Here is a 17,318-nt window from a genome sequence, read left to right as displayed (position 1 = left end):
TACATGCACAAATTACATACTTTATTGATAATAATAAAAAAGACACTTTAACTCAAGTATTTGGCACATGTGTGTGGTTCTTTAATTTTGCAAAATCAATCGTTTAGAATATATTTTAGTGTTAACAAAATGGTATGTGCTCACATATAACTTATGATTTGAGAAAAATCATTATTTAATTATAATGTATAATCGTCACCATTAGCAGAAACTCAGCTCCTTCTCATAATGTTACAGAACCAATTGTTTGAATAGCAGCAGGTGAAGCAAATGAATGTGAGAGAGAGAGAGAGAGACGTGCTGGTGATCATTATTTTCTTCAATGGTTCAGGAGGTTGGACCAACAATTAATGACGAATAATTATACCATGTCACTCCATATGTTACTAATGCAATAATAGTCAATAATTACCTCATAGTTCATCTCTAACTTTCTATATTTTTTACTACGTCGTATATTTTAAACTACATAGTAGAATTTTGGTGCAGCGGCAACGAGTTGTGTAAGGGAACACTTTGCTAAAAAGTTGTCATTTCTAATATTCCCAAAACTAAAACGAAGGGAAAAAATTAAGCCTAACACAAAAATAGTGAGAAACTGTATAAAAAATTTTATTTGGTTCAATTTTCTGAAAACTGTTTATGAAAACTCAATTATAAAAAGGTTGTTTATTATTTTCATATAACTGTCTTTTATTGAATCTTGATTTATTGTGTATTAATTGTTTCAAAATTTAATTTATTATGAATTAGTTTATAAAATTTTAAATATTTTTCTTCAATTTTAAGATTTTCCATTATATCAATGGTTGTGTGCATGTGATTAGTTAAAAAAAAAAAAATAAGAAAGAAAAAGATATTAAGGTTTAAATGTATCAAAACATTTTCAAATACTTTAATATTAAACCAAAATGAAACTCAAAACAAACATTTTAATTAAATACTAAACCTAAATCACGAAACTCACTCATCTAAATTTCAAAACCTAACATATTAATCAAAAATATAAATTTCAAAACCTAACATATTAATCAAAAATATTAAAGCACACCTCCTCCCTAGTATTAAAGCCTCTTCCCTCTTCTTTGTGCGTCTTTGTAATAGGAGTTCTTGATACAACAAAAGCATTCTGCTTTTATCTCTACTATCATTTTAAGACTAGATTGACTCTCTATTTATAGGCATTTTCTTCTTAATCTAGAATGCTTTACAATCCATAGTTAGGATTTACTACTAGAATACTCTTTTAAAATATATACACATGTGATAAAAGGTAAGTATGATAATAATGACATTCTTCTAAAATATATAGATCTAATGTTCACTATCTTACACACTACTACATCTTTTTAAAATCCTCCAATAATTTACAATTCTTACTCTAGAAGACTTTCGAGAATTGAAGGTAGAAAAACCAACCTTGATTCAAGCTGCATATGGTAGGATTTGCATGAAGGGTCCAAATTTCTAACTCCATCTGCCAATCGTTTTGACATAAAAACACCCAAAGAGAAATAAAACCCTAATCGATCAAACTTTGGAGCGTCTTATAACACAATTGAAAGAAGGGTCCCTCTCTATTGCATTCAACGGATAAGGTTTGTTTAGCCGAGCATTTTCAATCATTCCCCTTCAACAAATAAATGGAACAATTTTAGATGAATGATGGACAGTAGGGGAAATGTAAATTGAAAAGTCTTTTAAAAATATACTTACCCAACAAAAAAATTGTTGCTAAAATTGTTTTGGAACTCCTTAATAAATATAGGTTTCATTTCTTTTTAGTCTTTTATAGTTCAAAGAATGTTAAAATATTTTCAAGGAATTTGATAATGGCACTCCAAATTTATACACTTCCATTCAAAATAAAAGTAATAATAATAAAAAAAGGTAAATCAATTTCTGAGTTAATTGTGTATCTTAAATTCTCAAGGTTCAATTAATATCATCCCATATGTAAATACTATAAATAATTAATCTATGGCTCTTTTTAATCATCAAGTATTAAGGTTGATTTAAGTTATGTATAATAAGAGACTTTGCGACATCAATTGCAATGGCATTGGGAGGAGTTAATTCTGGCCAACCTCTGAGTTTTCAATTCATTGACTTGAAGAACTGTTGTAATGTGTATTCTAAAGGAATTATTATATATAAATGGTGTTAATGATTAATATTTATTATTTAATAGAGTCAAAATTTCATAATTTTGAAAAAGTGAAAAGATGGAAAAACACTGTTTATTCTCGCAGAGGTATCACTTTTTGTACATGTTGATACTACTTTTTGTCATGTATCACTTTTTGTATTACACAAAAAAAATGATACCTATATACTTAAAAGTGATACCTAGAGTGAACGAATCCTTTGATGTTAAATAAATGATATTTGTTCAACATCACAGAATGAAAAGTCAAAAGACTTGTAAAGCCATAATCATTCCAATGTATAAATTGGTTTAATTAGCCCAACCCCCACCACCACCATCCGCGTGGTAGGTAAGATGTATTGACTATGATTCCACTCCTCCATTTTCAGAATGTCTTGTTTCATATATATAAGGAATCTTGAAACCCTTGAAACAACTGCTAGTTTAGTTTGGTAATTATTTCAATTAACACTGCATTGAAAATATCAAATCCAACCAAAATTATATTTGTATTCTATTTCAGAGAAAGAGAAATTCATAGGGAGTATAATTGCAGGTTGTTAATGTAAGTTACTAATTAAGTGTGAATTATGAATTGTCAAAAGTAGTAATACAGGTTTAAGATCTATGATTTAGTAGTATCTTTTCTAAATTATTTAAAAACTATAAGATTGGAGATTCGATTTTTTTTTTTTTTTTAAAGAACATTGTGAAAGGTCTTTCTATAATTACAAAAATAAAAGGTTCTAAATATATTACTTTTTGTTTCAATGACTACTATCCAATTACACATAAGCATTCATCATTGCTTTGGAAAAAATATACTTTGTACTCGGTACATCGTTCGTATTCACACGTGCGTTTGTATTCACGCCTGTGTAACACACGTCCATAGTACAACACGAATGACTGTCATATATGGCGGATGCACCGAACACACCAAATACATATGCATTGCTTTGATAATGAAAACACCTCTTACCATGTTTTTAATGTAATGAAACCATCTAATCTACCATGCTTCCATTGTGCAGACTGGGTGGATCCATGTATTTAAGGGCAGCCTCATGAATACGAAAGGTTTCTGTGAACCATGGCAATGTAGCAAGACCACAAGGTCCACAAGACTTGTAGATTAGCATCAAAAGTATTTTTCAATAAATTAGATTTCTCTCATCCATCCGAAAAGTGTCGTATACCAACCAATTGTGATGGTTAGTACCACGGTGTAACGCACTTGTCCATTTATCTAAAAGCTCAACTATTGAGTAGTGTTACATACCCACCCATTTATACCCAATCACTTTTTCATCTGGATCTGATGTGGGACAAATGACCCTTGTAACATTTTCTCCCACCTGAACTCGTAACACCCTCGTTGCAGTCAGGCCATCTTGCCTATCAGGGGGTGGCTCACTCGGACGCATTCCGGGTCATACTCTTAGCGTGGCACCGGATTAAGGATTGTGTCTGGCTCTGATACTAACTGTAACAGGTGGACGCTTGTCCATTTACCCAAAAGCTCCAATTATTGGGTAGTGCTGCATATCCACCTATTTATACCCAATCACTTTTCCATCCGGATCCGATGTGAGACAAATGACCATTCTAACACACGGCATGATAAACCTTCTAATCGACGTGTTGACATCCTAAGTAAAACATCACTTATGATCTATCGCATATGATAGATTTCAATACTTCTACGTCTGAGATGGGATCTGTCATGTACAACAGTAGAACATCACACATGTTGTATCATATTGACGTATCCCAACACTTGCACGTCTAAGATGGGATCTGTCATGTCCAATGTTGTACAATCAAGTAATACTAATGTACTTTTCATTATGAAAATAAGTAGATGGATATCTGTTTTAGGAGAAAGGCTTCCCTCTACCTTTAATATTTCATTATACGTGCCATTAACTAATTGTATACAATTACATAAGTAAAATTGTTTTATTTTAATAGGTCAAATTATTATATGTCAGTATTTAATAAGCTAGTCATATCATGTCATCACTACAACTGAAATAATTAAAATTTTCTCCTATTTTAGGCAGGGACGAACCCAAAATTTCATAGGGCAATGGTAATATGTTATAGGTATATAACTGAAAATGAACAAATTATAAGGGTATATTACTAAAAAAAAAAAAAAAAAATCAAGGGAGGCAATTGTCCTGTCCATGATTTTAGGAGAGCCTAACCCACGAAGCCGAGAAAAACTTTATTGTGCCCGTTGCACCGTATAACGGCCGCATTCAACCATTTATTATCAATGTTTGTAATACAAGCGTGGATATATATATATTACACAAACGGTCCAAATACACTCATTTCACAATACAACAAGCACAATATAAATTTTTCTCAACGAAGTTAAATAGAACCAACAAAACTTTTGTGGAATAGCATTCATCGTATTTTCCCATGAATGTGCATAACATGTCCTCCTACAACCTAGAACCAAAAAAGGTTCTGTCTTTGACTTATTGTTTGTCTAATCTTAAAATACTCATGTAGTTAAGACTCTTTCTTCTCATGTAATCACCATTATCAATGCTACAATACTAATGGGGGCAATATAGACATGCTAATAATTCAACCATCTGACCTTTTCCATGAAATCTTCACAAAAAGCTCAATTTGCATGTGGCATTTGCACTGAACTAATTTGTTAATGGCCCATCTAATGTCTAGGGCAAGACAGGAGATCAAATCAACGGTAAGTTTGTTATTCAAATTTTGGAAGTTGAAGGGAAAGAACAAACTAATCATATAAAAAATCAGAATTTTGGAAGCTTATGAGTGGTTCTTTACTCACTTGAATTATTAATCTACGGATGACGAGTTGTTTTTCTTATGGGCTTTATTCGATTAGGATTAATAAATTAGCTATCTAAACCCAAAGAGAGATCGAAGACCTTGAAGGGAAAGAACAAACTCACCCAAAAAAAAAACAGAATTTTGGAAGCTTATGGGTGGCTTTTTACTCACCTGTGACATTAATCTAAATATGATGAATTGTTTTTCTTATGGACTTTGTTTAATTAGGGATGATTAAATTAGTGACTGATCATCAAAGCTAGATTGGGACATTAGTTTTGAAATTGCTAATGATGAAGAATGTTATGCTTCGGTGACATTTTTTTTTTATAAAAAAAAATAGGAAATTAATTTGTTTATCTCATGAAATAATTTGGTAGGACAAATTTTCATTATTTTTTAATAAAAAAACAACAATTAATCATGAATGAATGGAATTATTACGATCTCAGTATATTCGAGTGCCGAATTATAGACTTTTGATGTTATTCGGACTGCACTCAAAATTAAAATCCCTTCATTCGGAGGGGAGATTTGTGCTGAAGCACATACTTTGTAGATCGGTAGTACAACGCACCATATTATAAAAATAGTTAATATTATTGCATAATCAATGTTATATAATTATTGTACAAGCATGGTAAAATTATTGCATAAATAATTTAATGATAAACAACGTAATAATGACTGAAATAGCACAAGAAGTAATACGTGACCCCATTGGCACAAGAAGTAATTAATCATGATTCATGACCCCAGTGGCGGAAGATCTGGTTTGGCAATTCGTGCCTCTCACCGCAATCCTTGGAAGTTGATGCACGTGCACTCATTACCACTTTTATTCTTTTTTGGGACCGCAATTGAAAAGCTATCTGTGACCCAACTAATCAAATGGAGGAGGGCATTTTTGTAACTTCAAGTATGAAATTTGGATGAAGTGCTCAATGTTCCTCATGCTAGTACAAAATTTAACGACTAAAGAAATATATTAGGATTCATATTAATTGAATAATCATCTAATGAAGTAGGCACGGTTGTTGGAGGGTATTTGTCATGCATTCAGACGTGATAGCTTGTCAAGAGAATTTTAACCCAATTTTATTAGTATCATTTGCGTATCTAGAGTCAATTAATTAGTTTTGTGAATTTAAAACTTCAAAACAATTTACTTTGTTTTTTCAATGAGTATTAGTTGTAGTGGTTAGGATAAGTTATACAATTCTTTTCTACAAATGTAGTTTTTATACTTTTATATTCTTTTAGTGATTAATTTTCAACCAATCATAACAGTTATGAACTTTAGTGATTTTTATTTTGTTTAACCTCAACAATTGTCTTGAGCAACTTCTTCTTCTTCTTTTTTTTTTTTTTTTTTTTTCTTTTTTTCTTTTTTTTTTTTGTGATCATTTCTTCAAATAAATTTTTTCTTTTTTCCTTTATTTTTCTGTACAAAGAAATATATTATTATTATTATTATTTTTTGGCCCGGTCAAAGGAGAATTTATTCAATATAATTTTTTTTTTTGGTTGTGGAAACAAAATATTATTCAATTTTTTATTTTTATTTTTTTATATTAAATATTAGAGATAAGGAGAGAATATTTGAATGGACAATTGTGTCATTTAAAAAAGTAATAATTATTAATTTGTAAAATTAAAGATATTATTGTCATTTTATATAAGATTATAATACAAACGTAAAAAAAAGAGAGTAGAGTGCGAATAATGCTTCTTTAAAATTTCAAAAACAAATATAAAGACAAAGTTTCCTAATCAATTGATGGTAATCATTTAATAAAACGGAGACAATTGTTGATTATGATGTATCATACAACACCCTGGTATATATTGAGAGATTATGATTTTGAACAATTATCTATGTATAATTATTAGCAAAAGTATCATAACACAATAATAATTATTGTAGAGAAATGAAATCGCATTATTTATTAGAAAATACTAGTATTATTAGGAGTTGATTGTAGCAATCAAGGATTTTCTCAATGATCATTTATGTGTGCGGATTATAAGCATATTATGTATAAAATACCCATTTTATAGTATTAACTGCTATATTATCAATCAAATGGCTATAATTGTTAGTAAATTGTGATACGAAGAGCTAAAAGATGAAAAATAATTAATTGGTTTTAATTAAACATTACATGGTATTGAATTGGATAATGACATAAAAACTGTACTACCAGGTGATTATTGACGTGGTACTATATATTTGTTCACGTAATACTGAATTTACATGATAAAAAGATTTGAGTATTTTAAAAAAAAAGAAATATGGGAGCGCACTTAAACATAATGGTATATTTTACTTTTTTTTGAACGTTTTAATTGGGGCATATTTAACGTTCTTATGTTTTATGTAAAACTTGAAATTATTCTAATTCTCTCTTAATTTTATTGTAATTTAAACTTCAATTTTAGAATTCGCTGTCGCTCTTTTTTCACGCTTTAGGCGAGTTAGATCCCACCTTAGAATTGGACAGATGTCGTTCACAAAAGCCAATAGTTGCCTTCGAACCTTCACCAGACAGTGAGGCTATCTCTCACCGATAACAAACTTCACGCGCTGCCCACTGACAACCCGCGAGTTGGACCATCCTGACCGTTCATCGTACTGATCAAACCTAGATTACCGTCCTGTCATGCCATCTGCCTCCTCTCCAGTAACTCACGGTCAAACCGTGATTTTATTATGATCTGACGGTCAGGTGACGCTTTACATGGTTTGTATTAATAAACCAACAATTTCGGCGTCACGTGACTAGCACCCAGATTTTCTTAATAAAGCAAGGGCAGAATCGTCATTTACGTTAATTCTCTGAGAAGCTCAGCTACTCTGGAGGACGTTGACGCTCCAGCAACCATTTGGCCGGTTTGCAGGACCATCACCCCCCGTCTTCTAGAGAGGGAGTGAGAGGAGAGAGAAACTAGAGAGAGAAAATTTTATCCTAGGGTTTTACAGTTTTTACTTGTAAATTTTCGTCATCTTTGTGAGCTAAATATCGAAACAAATTCGAGACATTTTGTTTTCGGAGTTAAAAAGAAGTAAATAAATTTGTTCCTAGGGCATTTAGTAAGATTTCTAATGAATCTCTGCAATTTTAACTGTTATAGATCGTTTGTCGATAACATCAACGTTTTAATGCGTAAAAATCGGATCAAATATATACCTGAAAATGTTTATAGTTTCTTTACTGTTTTAAGTTTGCATTGGAATTTTTGACAGTTACATTTGGATTCTTTCATTTGGATTCTTTCAATTCACAGCACCAAATTTGAAGAACAGAAGCTTCCCACCGTTCAATCGGAGACCTTATCTCAAGTCAGAGTTCACTCCCGTTGTGAAAACGACAGATAAGGTGAAAAACTCTCTTAATTATTATTAACAATTTAAAATTTTTTTTTTTCTGCCATGTAAAACAAAGAATATATATGTGTGTCTCTCACAAATACCCAATATAGTTGTGGACCACTATTTCTGAAACTTTTCAATCTTCACCGGCCTTTGAAAATTCCATTAGACACAGTTACTTCGTCTGCAAGCGTAGTAGTACTAGCTCTTATTAGTTCTTACACTCAATAGATTTGCAGTGAAACTTTACAAAAATTTAAGCAAAGATCTTAATCACAAGTAAAACCATGATTAACCCTTTTTGTTTATTTCGTTAGTTGTTGAATACTATCTTTAATTATATAGCTTGTAGTTGCAGATAAACGGTTATGATAAGTACAGCTTACTGTTTCTTGGCAAGCACAACAAGTCAGCAACCCTGTTTTTAACATTGTAACTGTCTCTCTCTGCATTTTACATGGGGAAATTACAATGAGCAAGTGTTTTTGGGGGATTTTTAAATTATGGGTATTAAATTATTGGTTTAGTGGAGGTGGGTTTGTGACTAAAAAAAGAGGAGGGTGAGAAATGGGGGCAATTGGTGGGGAGGAGTTGATGAAGTGGGAGAAGATGCAAGGGGAAGCAAGTGCACGGGAGGAGAAAATTCTTGTATTGGTCAGATTGAGGCCTTTGAGTGAGAAGGAGATTGCGAGGAATGAAGTTTCAGACTGGGAATGCATCAATGAGACTGCCATCTTGTTCCGGAACAGTCTTCAAGAGCGGTCCGGGTTTCCAACCGCCTACACTTTTGGTAAGAAAAATGTTCGAAAGTACATTTAAATTTGTTATTCTTGAAGATTCAAATCTTGTTGTGGGTTTAAAGGCAATATAGGTGAGGCCTTTGTCGGTTCTGGATGAGGCCTTTATGGTGTTTGGGTGTGATCTGGAGCATTTTGCAGTATAGTAACCAAAACAATTTCATGAAGACTTGCTGGACTTGGATTAGGTGGCCCTGGAGTCCATTGCAATTACAATATTTTGTTTCCCAATTTACTTTGTGTTTAACTTGGAGCATGTCACTTTTGTTCTCCATTAACTTGCAATGCTTGGCAGATTACCTAGGACCTTTGTATGGACATCCCTGTTGCTTTTTATTTTTATTTATTTATTATTATTTTTTTCTGTCTATATGCAAGCGGAAGTGATTATGAATTGTGATGAAATAGCAATAGCAAGTTCGGAACTAGTTGAAAATATCTTTAATATTAGCTTTGGGAAACCAAATTTATTATGGGGTTTGAATTTATTGACAATTTTTCCAGATGGATTTTTTGTTTTCCCTTCAGAACTTGATACGGTCTATTTGAAGATGTATGAAAATTTTCTGATCTTGCCCTCATTTTTGTTGTTTCATGTTTTTGGATAGACAGAGTATTTAGAGGTGACTGCTCGACAAGGCAGGTATATGACGAAGGAGCAAAGGAGATTGCTCTTTCTGTTGTCAGTGGTATTAACTGTAAGTATAATGTTCAAGTAGCTGCTTTCTAGTTGTCATAACCACAGTTATTACTTCACAAGAGAATGATTTTCATCTCTGTTCATTCAGCGAGTATTTTTGCATATGGGCAAACAAGCAGTGGAAAGACATATACAATGACTGGAATAACAGAGTATACGGTTGCAGATATATATGACTATATACAAAGGGTAGAGAAATGCTAATTTGATGTCAATTTTGTTCAATATTATATTTCATCTCATTCTTGTTTCTTTAACTTATTTAGCTGTCTTCTTTTTCTTTTCTTTAGCATGAAGAAAGAGCATTTGTTTTAAAGTTTTCTGCAATGGAGATCTACAATGAAGCTGTCAGAGATCTTCTTAGCACAGACAATACTCCACTTAGGCTCCTAGATGATCCAGAGGTGAATGCTATTTTCATTTTCGGTGGCATCAAGTGATTGTATGTATTTTTCTAATGAATTCTTATTTTTCTAGAAAGGGACTATCGTTGAGAAACTCACAGAGGAAACTCTTAGGGATTGGGGTCATCTCAAGGATCTCCTATCCATTTGTGAAGGTAATGACATTCTATAACAATGATACTATGAAATGATGCCATACCTATATGTGTGTTATTGCATTGTTGCAGCTCAAAGACAGATAGGGGAGACATTGCTTAATGAAACAAGCTCTAGATCTCATCAAATTCTTAGATTGGTGATCCCCTCTCTTCACTCCCTTTCCTTGTTAGATAAATTTCGCTGTAGTATTCCATGCAGTACTTCAGAGTCCTTACACCTTTTGTATTTGGTTGCTGCAGACAATTGAAAGTTCTGCTCGTGAGTTTTTGGGCAAGGACAATTCAACAACCCTTGCAGCCAGTGTGGTATAGATCAATTAACTTTCTTTAATGGGTTGAATTTTAATAGATTATTGCCTAGGGATCTTAATAGATGAGTCTAACTCTGAAAAAGGTAAATGTAAGTTATAACAAGTGGCAGGACATGGTTACTTAATTTGGTTTTTGCTGGCAGAATTTCGTTGATCTGGCAGGGAGTGAGCGGGCGTCTCAGGCATTATCAGTCGGGACAAGACTGAAAGAAGGCTGTCACATCAATCGTAGTTTACTGACTCTAGGAACTGTTATTCGCAAGCTAAGGTTGATTAATTATTCCTCTATTGACCATGTTATTCTCTCAACTACAACTGGCAGCTTTAAAAATTATTAAATATATCTTGGCTAAAGGTTGCGGGCATAACTCTTTGGTGTTTTACTCTTACTAGATTGTCTAAATTTATTTACCATTTCCTATCAGAGCTTTGGTTTTCTAAACCATGACACCCTTATCGAGGATGAACCCACCATGTTTTTTTCTTTCTTTTTGATGGGCTAAAGAAGGAACTCCGAATGGTGTTGGAAGTTAGTTTCTTTGGTATGCCATTTGAAGATGATATTGGATTTGCTTCACATGCATAATATAAGTATTTTAGAAATAAGTGGTATATTGCTTGTTAAATATATTCCCAGCTATAATCTTACTTGTCAGTCATTTCAAATATGCTGCGAATCCAAGTCAGACATCCTTAAGTGAACTAATTATATTCTTGTTGGCCTATTATTTTTTGTTGAATTTATTCTCTCTCTCTCTCACTGTTTTTCTTTTCTTTTCTTTTCTATTTTGTTCTCTTTCTTCCTTTTCTAGATATAGATAAGTGAAGTGATATAATTTTGAGTTCATCAATTTAGTGCTATAATTGGGTGCAGCAAGGGAAGACAAGGACACGTCAATTACAGAGATTCAAAGCTAACACGCATACTACATCCCTGCTTGGGAGGCAATGCCAGAACTGCTATCATTTGCACTTTGAGCCCTGCACGAAGCCATGTTGAGCAATCTAGAAATACTCTCTTGTTTGCCAGTTGTGCAAAAGAAGTGAACACAAATGCAAAGGTCAATGTTGTCATGTCTGATAAGGCCTTGGTGAAACATTTGCAAAAAGAGTTGGCTCGATTGGAGACCGAGTTAAGAACTCCAGCCCCTACTTCCACTTGTGATTATGCAGCAATACTGAGAAAGAAAGATCTTCAGATTGAAAAGGTGATTTGTTTTCCTCGTCAAATACATGTATACATGTTATCATACTTAAATTCACTGGAACTGGTGGTATTATAAACTAGATTGCCTTGGGGGGAGACGATTTGTGAAAAAGCTATGAGATATGAAAATGGTAAGAGACTTGTAAAATGTCAAATATGGTGGTGGTAATCCCTTGCTTTCTTCTCTCTAGTTGAGCTATTCCTGGGATGGTGGGATTTTTAGTTGAAATACAGTGGAATTGTGTAGCAAATGTTGAGGGAATGAGTGGAGGAATGGCATTGAATCATATCTGGAAATAATAGACTCTCCATGAGATTTGTAGGCATTGGGAGGAATTGGGTTTGGGTTCTTATTATGGAGTTGTAGTTATTATACATAGAACGATGAAAATCCCAGTAGTTGGTGTATAGAATGAAAATATGTTCTATTTTGAAAATGGAGTCAGAATATATCATGTCTGTGAGTTATTTTTTTATAACATTGAGAAATGGGGTAAAGGTCACTCCTTTTATACAAGAGAATGTGTCTGAGGATGATAGGAAATGTATGTACTATGTACCAGTGCGACATGGAATTTTGGCACACATTGCAAATCTTGGAGGGCCATACTTCTATGGAGATGTCCATGTATTTGTCTGAGAATAGAGAATTATTTGGAAGGTGCTGCCTTGAGCAACATAGAGTACACATGAATTGTCTTGGTGATGGTGTGGGCCTGTGGCAAGTTAGAGAGATGTGCTGCAGGCTGCCATCTGAAAGATGCGGTGTGGTGGGACTAATACTCACATGCATCTTCGTGTGAATTTCCCTAGTGCATTTCCACTTCTACCAGAGAGCACTTGGGAGCTTTATAGGAAACTACAATTCTATTAGTGAGCTTCCCTACACCTGTAATTACTAAACAATGATTCTTACTGGTGGATTTCAGAGGTTTATGCCTCGGTAAATTTGGGACATGAGCCTTGTAGCTGTGGATGTGAACCACATAAATATTCAATTCAGATGTGTCCTGCAGGTTGCCGACAGGGATACTCGTGAGTTGTGGCAAGATACCCAGAGGCATCTTCCTGCACATTTCCTTTTCCCGGTAATTGCCCAGTGCACGTGGGATGGGGAGACTGCATGTGTCTGGTGGTAGATTATGGGGGTGCTCTAAGGGGCCCGACACCATCATCAGCAAAAAAAAAAAAAAAAAAAAAAAAAAAAAAATTTGTCTCCAGTTCTATTATGGAATGAATGTCCCTTCACTTGTGATTACTGAATGACGATACTTAAAGGCATACTGCAAAATTTTGCCCCTCATAAATCCAGGAAATAAACCTTGTAACTGAGGATGTAAACCTCATAAGGATCAACTTACTGGAGCTTGAGTTGGGTAAGCTAAAATTGGTGAAGTAGATTGGTGAGTTTCTCACCTTAAAGATATCCCATTCTCTCTCTATGTGAACGTGCCATACTGCTATGTACAAACTTGCCAAAAATGAATGTCCAACAAATTAATCTGATAATACTTGGCAACCTGTTAACAATTTGTGGGTGGCTGGGTGTCAGACTTCCTTTGGCCTAGGCCTAGAACATTTGTTTGTCCTTTTACCTGTAAAGGTCTGAAATCATGCATACATTTTTAACTTAGTGGACTAACTTTTTTTATATTGTAAATCAAGACATACTTGATGAGATTATACCTGGATTTGACCCTACAAGATACGCCCATAGGGTAGGCAGTTTGTTGCTTATTGGCTTGTGTTGATTCCCTGGTTTTCTATCATGCAGTTAGAGAAAGAGGTGAAAGAGCTAACTAAGCAACGGGATCTTGCTCAGTCTCGGGTTGAGGATTTACTACGATTGGTAGGAAATGATCAAGCTTCAAGGCAACAGGTACACATATATTATCAGAGTTTTGTAACACCTGTTTCTTCTCCAGTTGCTAACTTTTTATTTCTTCTCTTTGTACAGGATGGAATTAGTCATCATCCTAAATGGCATGTAGGGGATAAATGGGAAGATGAGTGTTCTGAATCAGAGTCATCTGGTGTGGCTGATCCTCATTGTTTGGACACAAGTGCAAAAAAAATTAATTCTACTAACATAGATTATAGGAGTAATCCCGAAGAACCCTACTTGAAGCTTTCAGGGAATGATGAAGACAAGTCTCTGTCTAATTGTGCTTCTAAACCACTGTCATATGGTGGTAAGTCTGTCAGATCCTGGCCATGTCATCGTCGGAAGGAGTTCTCAATGGAAACCAGAGAGGATCCTGAGGATATCTGCAAGGAAGTTCGATGTATTGAGATAGATGAGTACAGCAAGGACAAGATATCTGATTCTCTTGCCATACCAGCCCGTGAGAATAGAATATTGACGTTGACATTGTCTAGGATGGGCAATTTGGCAGATGAGGAAATGGTATCAACCTCACCTAGAGAAAGTCGGATCCAAAATGATTTAACTTATGGGGTAATGGAGCAGAAAATCCAGGATGAAGAAAAGACCATTGATTCTCTTGTCAGTCTTTACCCTGATGAACCATCTCCTTGGGCCCTGGCAGCAGATATGTCAAGTTCTAGAAGCCTGAAGTTAACTAGGAGCAGGAGTTGTAGAGCAAGTCTCATGACAGGCTCATCTTCGCCATGCTTTGATATGACAGGACAAAGTCAGAACACCCCGCCTAATGGGTTTGAGAGAAGCTTTCCTGGAAGACCAGAAGGCTTTGAAAGGATGCTTCCTCCGTATAATTATGGTACCAACCTTATAGGGTTGTCAAGAAATGATTCTCTATCGTCTATTGGAAGTGCTTTACCAGATGGGCTAAAATCTCAGAACAACAAGGCTTCCTTAGATGAGGATGTTCCTAGCATTCACACTTTTGTTGCTGGGCTGAAGGAAATGACCAAGCTTCAGTATGGAGAACAAATTCTTGATGGGCAGGTAATAATGTACCTATAGTTTTGCTGGTGCGTCCTTGTTTAATGTTTCATATTTGTGTGTTACTGTTTTTCTTTTTCAGAATTTGATTCCAATTAGTGAGTGGTCATTTGGTTTTATTATTCACTCATTCTGTGATAAAATATTGACTATAGATGTGTAAATAGTTTCTTTGTGAAAATATACATAAAATCATTGTACATCTGTTTACAGAGAAATCATTTTAATCCTTTTCATATTGTTGCTCTTATAACTATTTACTATGTTGACATGTCATGTCACATGCAGCGGAAGTAAATCGTGCATTTCTATATCATTAACCATTTACTGCATTGTGCTATAGCTACAGTAAATCATTCCTTTTACATGAAACTTGCTCACTATAAGATGGTTTCCTGTGTAATCCTAGGTTCAGGAAATGGAGCCAGAGGTTGAAGAGTCTGGGAAGAAAGTCAGAGATGTCGGATTAGATCCAATGCATGAAGTGGGAACACCTGAAAATTGGCCCCTTGAATTTGAGAGGAAGCAGAAAGTGATACTTGAACTTTGGCACGCTTGCAATGTTTCATTGGTCCATAGGACGTATTTCTTCCTACTCTTTAATGGTCACCCGACAGACTCCATCTACATGGAGGTAGAGCTCAGGAGACTTTCCTTCCTCAAGGAAGCATTTTCTGGGGGAAATCAGGCTGTGGAAGATGGCTGCACTGTCACATTAGCTTCAAGGTCCCTCCCTCTCTCTCTCTCTCTCTCTCTCTTGCACGCATGCATGTACACGTGTAGGTACTTTAGAACTGGTATCTTGGAATACTGTATTCATTTCTTGCATATATGCAAAGTGAATATATTCAAAAAGAAAAATGGGGTTGGAAGTTATAAGGGTCAGACCTGGAAGGGTTCAGTTAAGAAGGGTCAGACCTGGAACTGGACGGGTTCAGTTAAGAAGACAACAATCCCAAAATAGGTGCTCCTTGCTTTGAAAGAATTTATAAATGGCCACTAGCTTTTACAAACTTTATTGTGTTGCATCATAGATCTTATTTCAGGTGCACAAAGCAATAAGCCCATTTTGCATCATATCTACTTAGAATTTCACCAACACGCGCATAATATCCTTTCTGACTTGACAGCATGAAGGCTCTTCGCCGCGAGAGAGAGATGTTAAGCAGACTAATGTACAAGAGATTCTCAGGAGTGGAGAGAAATGGACTCTACCAGAAGTGGGGTATCCATTTGGACTCAAAGCGGAGGAGGCTGCAACTGGTGCATTACTTGTGGAGTGACACAAAGGATATGAACCACATTAGGGAGAGTGCTGCTATTGTTTCAAAGTTGATCAGGTTCTCGGAGCATGGACAGGCCATGAAGGAGATGTTTGGACTTAGCTTCACTCCTCCACGAATGAGCCGGAGATCCCTTGTTTGGAAACACAGCATGGCATCCCTTTTCTAAGCTTGTAGTATGTTCATGTATAGACAACTCTAGAGGCGATTTGGTAGAAATGAGATTGACCAGATAACATTCATTATGATTAAATTTTGACAATGCTGGTGCTTGATTTGTTGGTGAGATTTTTGTGGAGCACTTGCCTTGTACAACTACTCGATTGAGGCAATCAGCTTTTGCAGTATATCAGATCTCGGTTACTTTCTTAAACTGCTGCAAGAAGCAAGCACTAGACAATGGTCACAGCCAAGAAGGTTCCTCTCAGACAGTGCATCACCTGAGGTTATTTATACACAGCTGATTTATGAGTGGTAATCCATTTTTTTTTTTTTTTTTTTGGGTCCTGTAATTTGTGGAGTTTCTGCTTTTATGATTGTATCATTATATGAAGTTTTTTTTTTTTTTTTTTTAGTATGCTTGAATAAGACCGTTATTATTCTATGATCTCTTTTGATTTAGAGTGTCGGAGAACTGGATTAATTCCAAAGACGCACTGTTTTATGCACTGGGATTGAAAAAACTTCCTTCTTTTAAATTCTCTTCTTACTTCCTGCTTTCGAGCAGATATTTCATACAACAAACACACTGTTGAGATATTTGCGCACTTCTATGTTTGGTACTTTTGACCTGCAAAAAATAAAAATAAAAATGGTTAAGCCATTCAGAATGTGACACATGCAAGTCTAGTTTGATAAATTAATACTTCCTCTCTTCCATGTAAGTTGTCTACAATTCTATTTTAAGTGTCTCAAATTAGTTATTCCATTTGACGAGTTAAAGCATAAAAATACTAATTTTTCATAATTATCTTTTAGGTTTTCAAATATCTCCCAATCTGGTAATATACAGTTATACATCTTTTTAAGTTTAAAGGACAACAAGACAATTTTAAAAAGAGATAACCTTATAATATAAACTAATATGAATTGGAAGGAGTAACATTTTTTTTTTGAATTTTTTAAATAAAAATTATTGTTATTTTTAGTAGCATGAGATGCCATTTAAATGGGACTGA

The 17,318-nt window shown here is 34.5% G+C and overlaps 1 protein-coding gene across 3 annotated transcripts; it reads left to right on the top strand.

Annotated features, from left to right (window-relative positions):
* The first annotated feature begins 7,866 nt into the window (after positions 1 to 7,866).
* LOC132293938 (kinesin-like protein KIN-7F) lies at positions 7,867 to 16,761 on the top strand. Of its 3 annotated transcripts, none has more exons than XM_059791612.1 (15): positions 7,867 to 8,075; positions 8,270 to 8,361; positions 8,713 to 9,144; positions 9,760 to 9,849; positions 9,940 to 10,040; positions 10,142 to 10,255; positions 10,329 to 10,410; positions 10,483 to 10,550; positions 10,654 to 10,719; positions 10,868 to 10,992; positions 11,599 to 11,932; positions 13,706 to 13,810; positions 13,889 to 14,860; positions 15,267 to 15,583; positions 15,988 to 16,761. In XM_059791612.1, exons 3-15 carry the CDS (start codon positions 8,922 to 8,924, stop codon positions 16,307 to 16,309), a joined length of 2,919 nt encoding a protein of 972 aa, XP_059647595.1. In that variant the 5' UTR covers positions 7,867 to 8,075; positions 8,270 to 8,361; positions 8,713 to 8,921; the 3' UTR covers positions 16,310 to 16,761. The 3 variants fall into 3 exon arrangements, with proteins under 3 accessions (XP_059647595.1, XP_059647596.1, XP_059647597.1); XM_059791613.1 differs by having other exon boundaries at positions 8,707 to 9,144; XM_059791614.1 differs by lacking the exon at positions 7,867 to 8,075 and having other exon boundaries at positions 8,096 to 8,361.
* The last annotated feature ends 557 nt before the right edge of the window (positions 16,762 to 17,318 follow it).

The sequence above is a fragment of the Cornus florida genome, unplaced genomic scaffold (assembly GCF_030987335.1).
Source record: "Cornus florida cultivar Cherokee Brave unplaced genomic scaffold, ASM3098733v1 CherokeeBrave_3.0.0_Hap2_Chr02, whole genome shotgun sequence".
In the NCBI taxonomy this organism is placed as follows: domain Eukaryota; kingdom Viridiplantae; phylum Streptophyta; class Magnoliopsida; order Cornales; family Cornaceae; genus Cornus; species Cornus florida.
This window is presented reverse-complemented; position numbering and strand designations above follow the sequence as displayed.

Excerpts from the sequence above, each read along its gene's own strand:
- LOC132293938 (XM_059791612.1), top strand. The coding sequence starts at position 8,922 with ATGGGGGCAATTGGTGGGGAGGAGTTGATGAAGTGGGAGAAGATGCAA. Across the intron at positions 10,551-10,653 it reads CTCATCAAATTCTTAGATTG|ACAATTGAAAGTTCTGCTCG; the intron begins GTGATCCCCTCT and ends TGGTTGCTGCAG. Across the intron at positions 14,861-15,266 it reads AACAAATTCTTGATGGGCAG|GTTCAGGAAATGGAGCCAGA; the intron begins GTAATAATGTAC and ends GTGTAATCCTAG.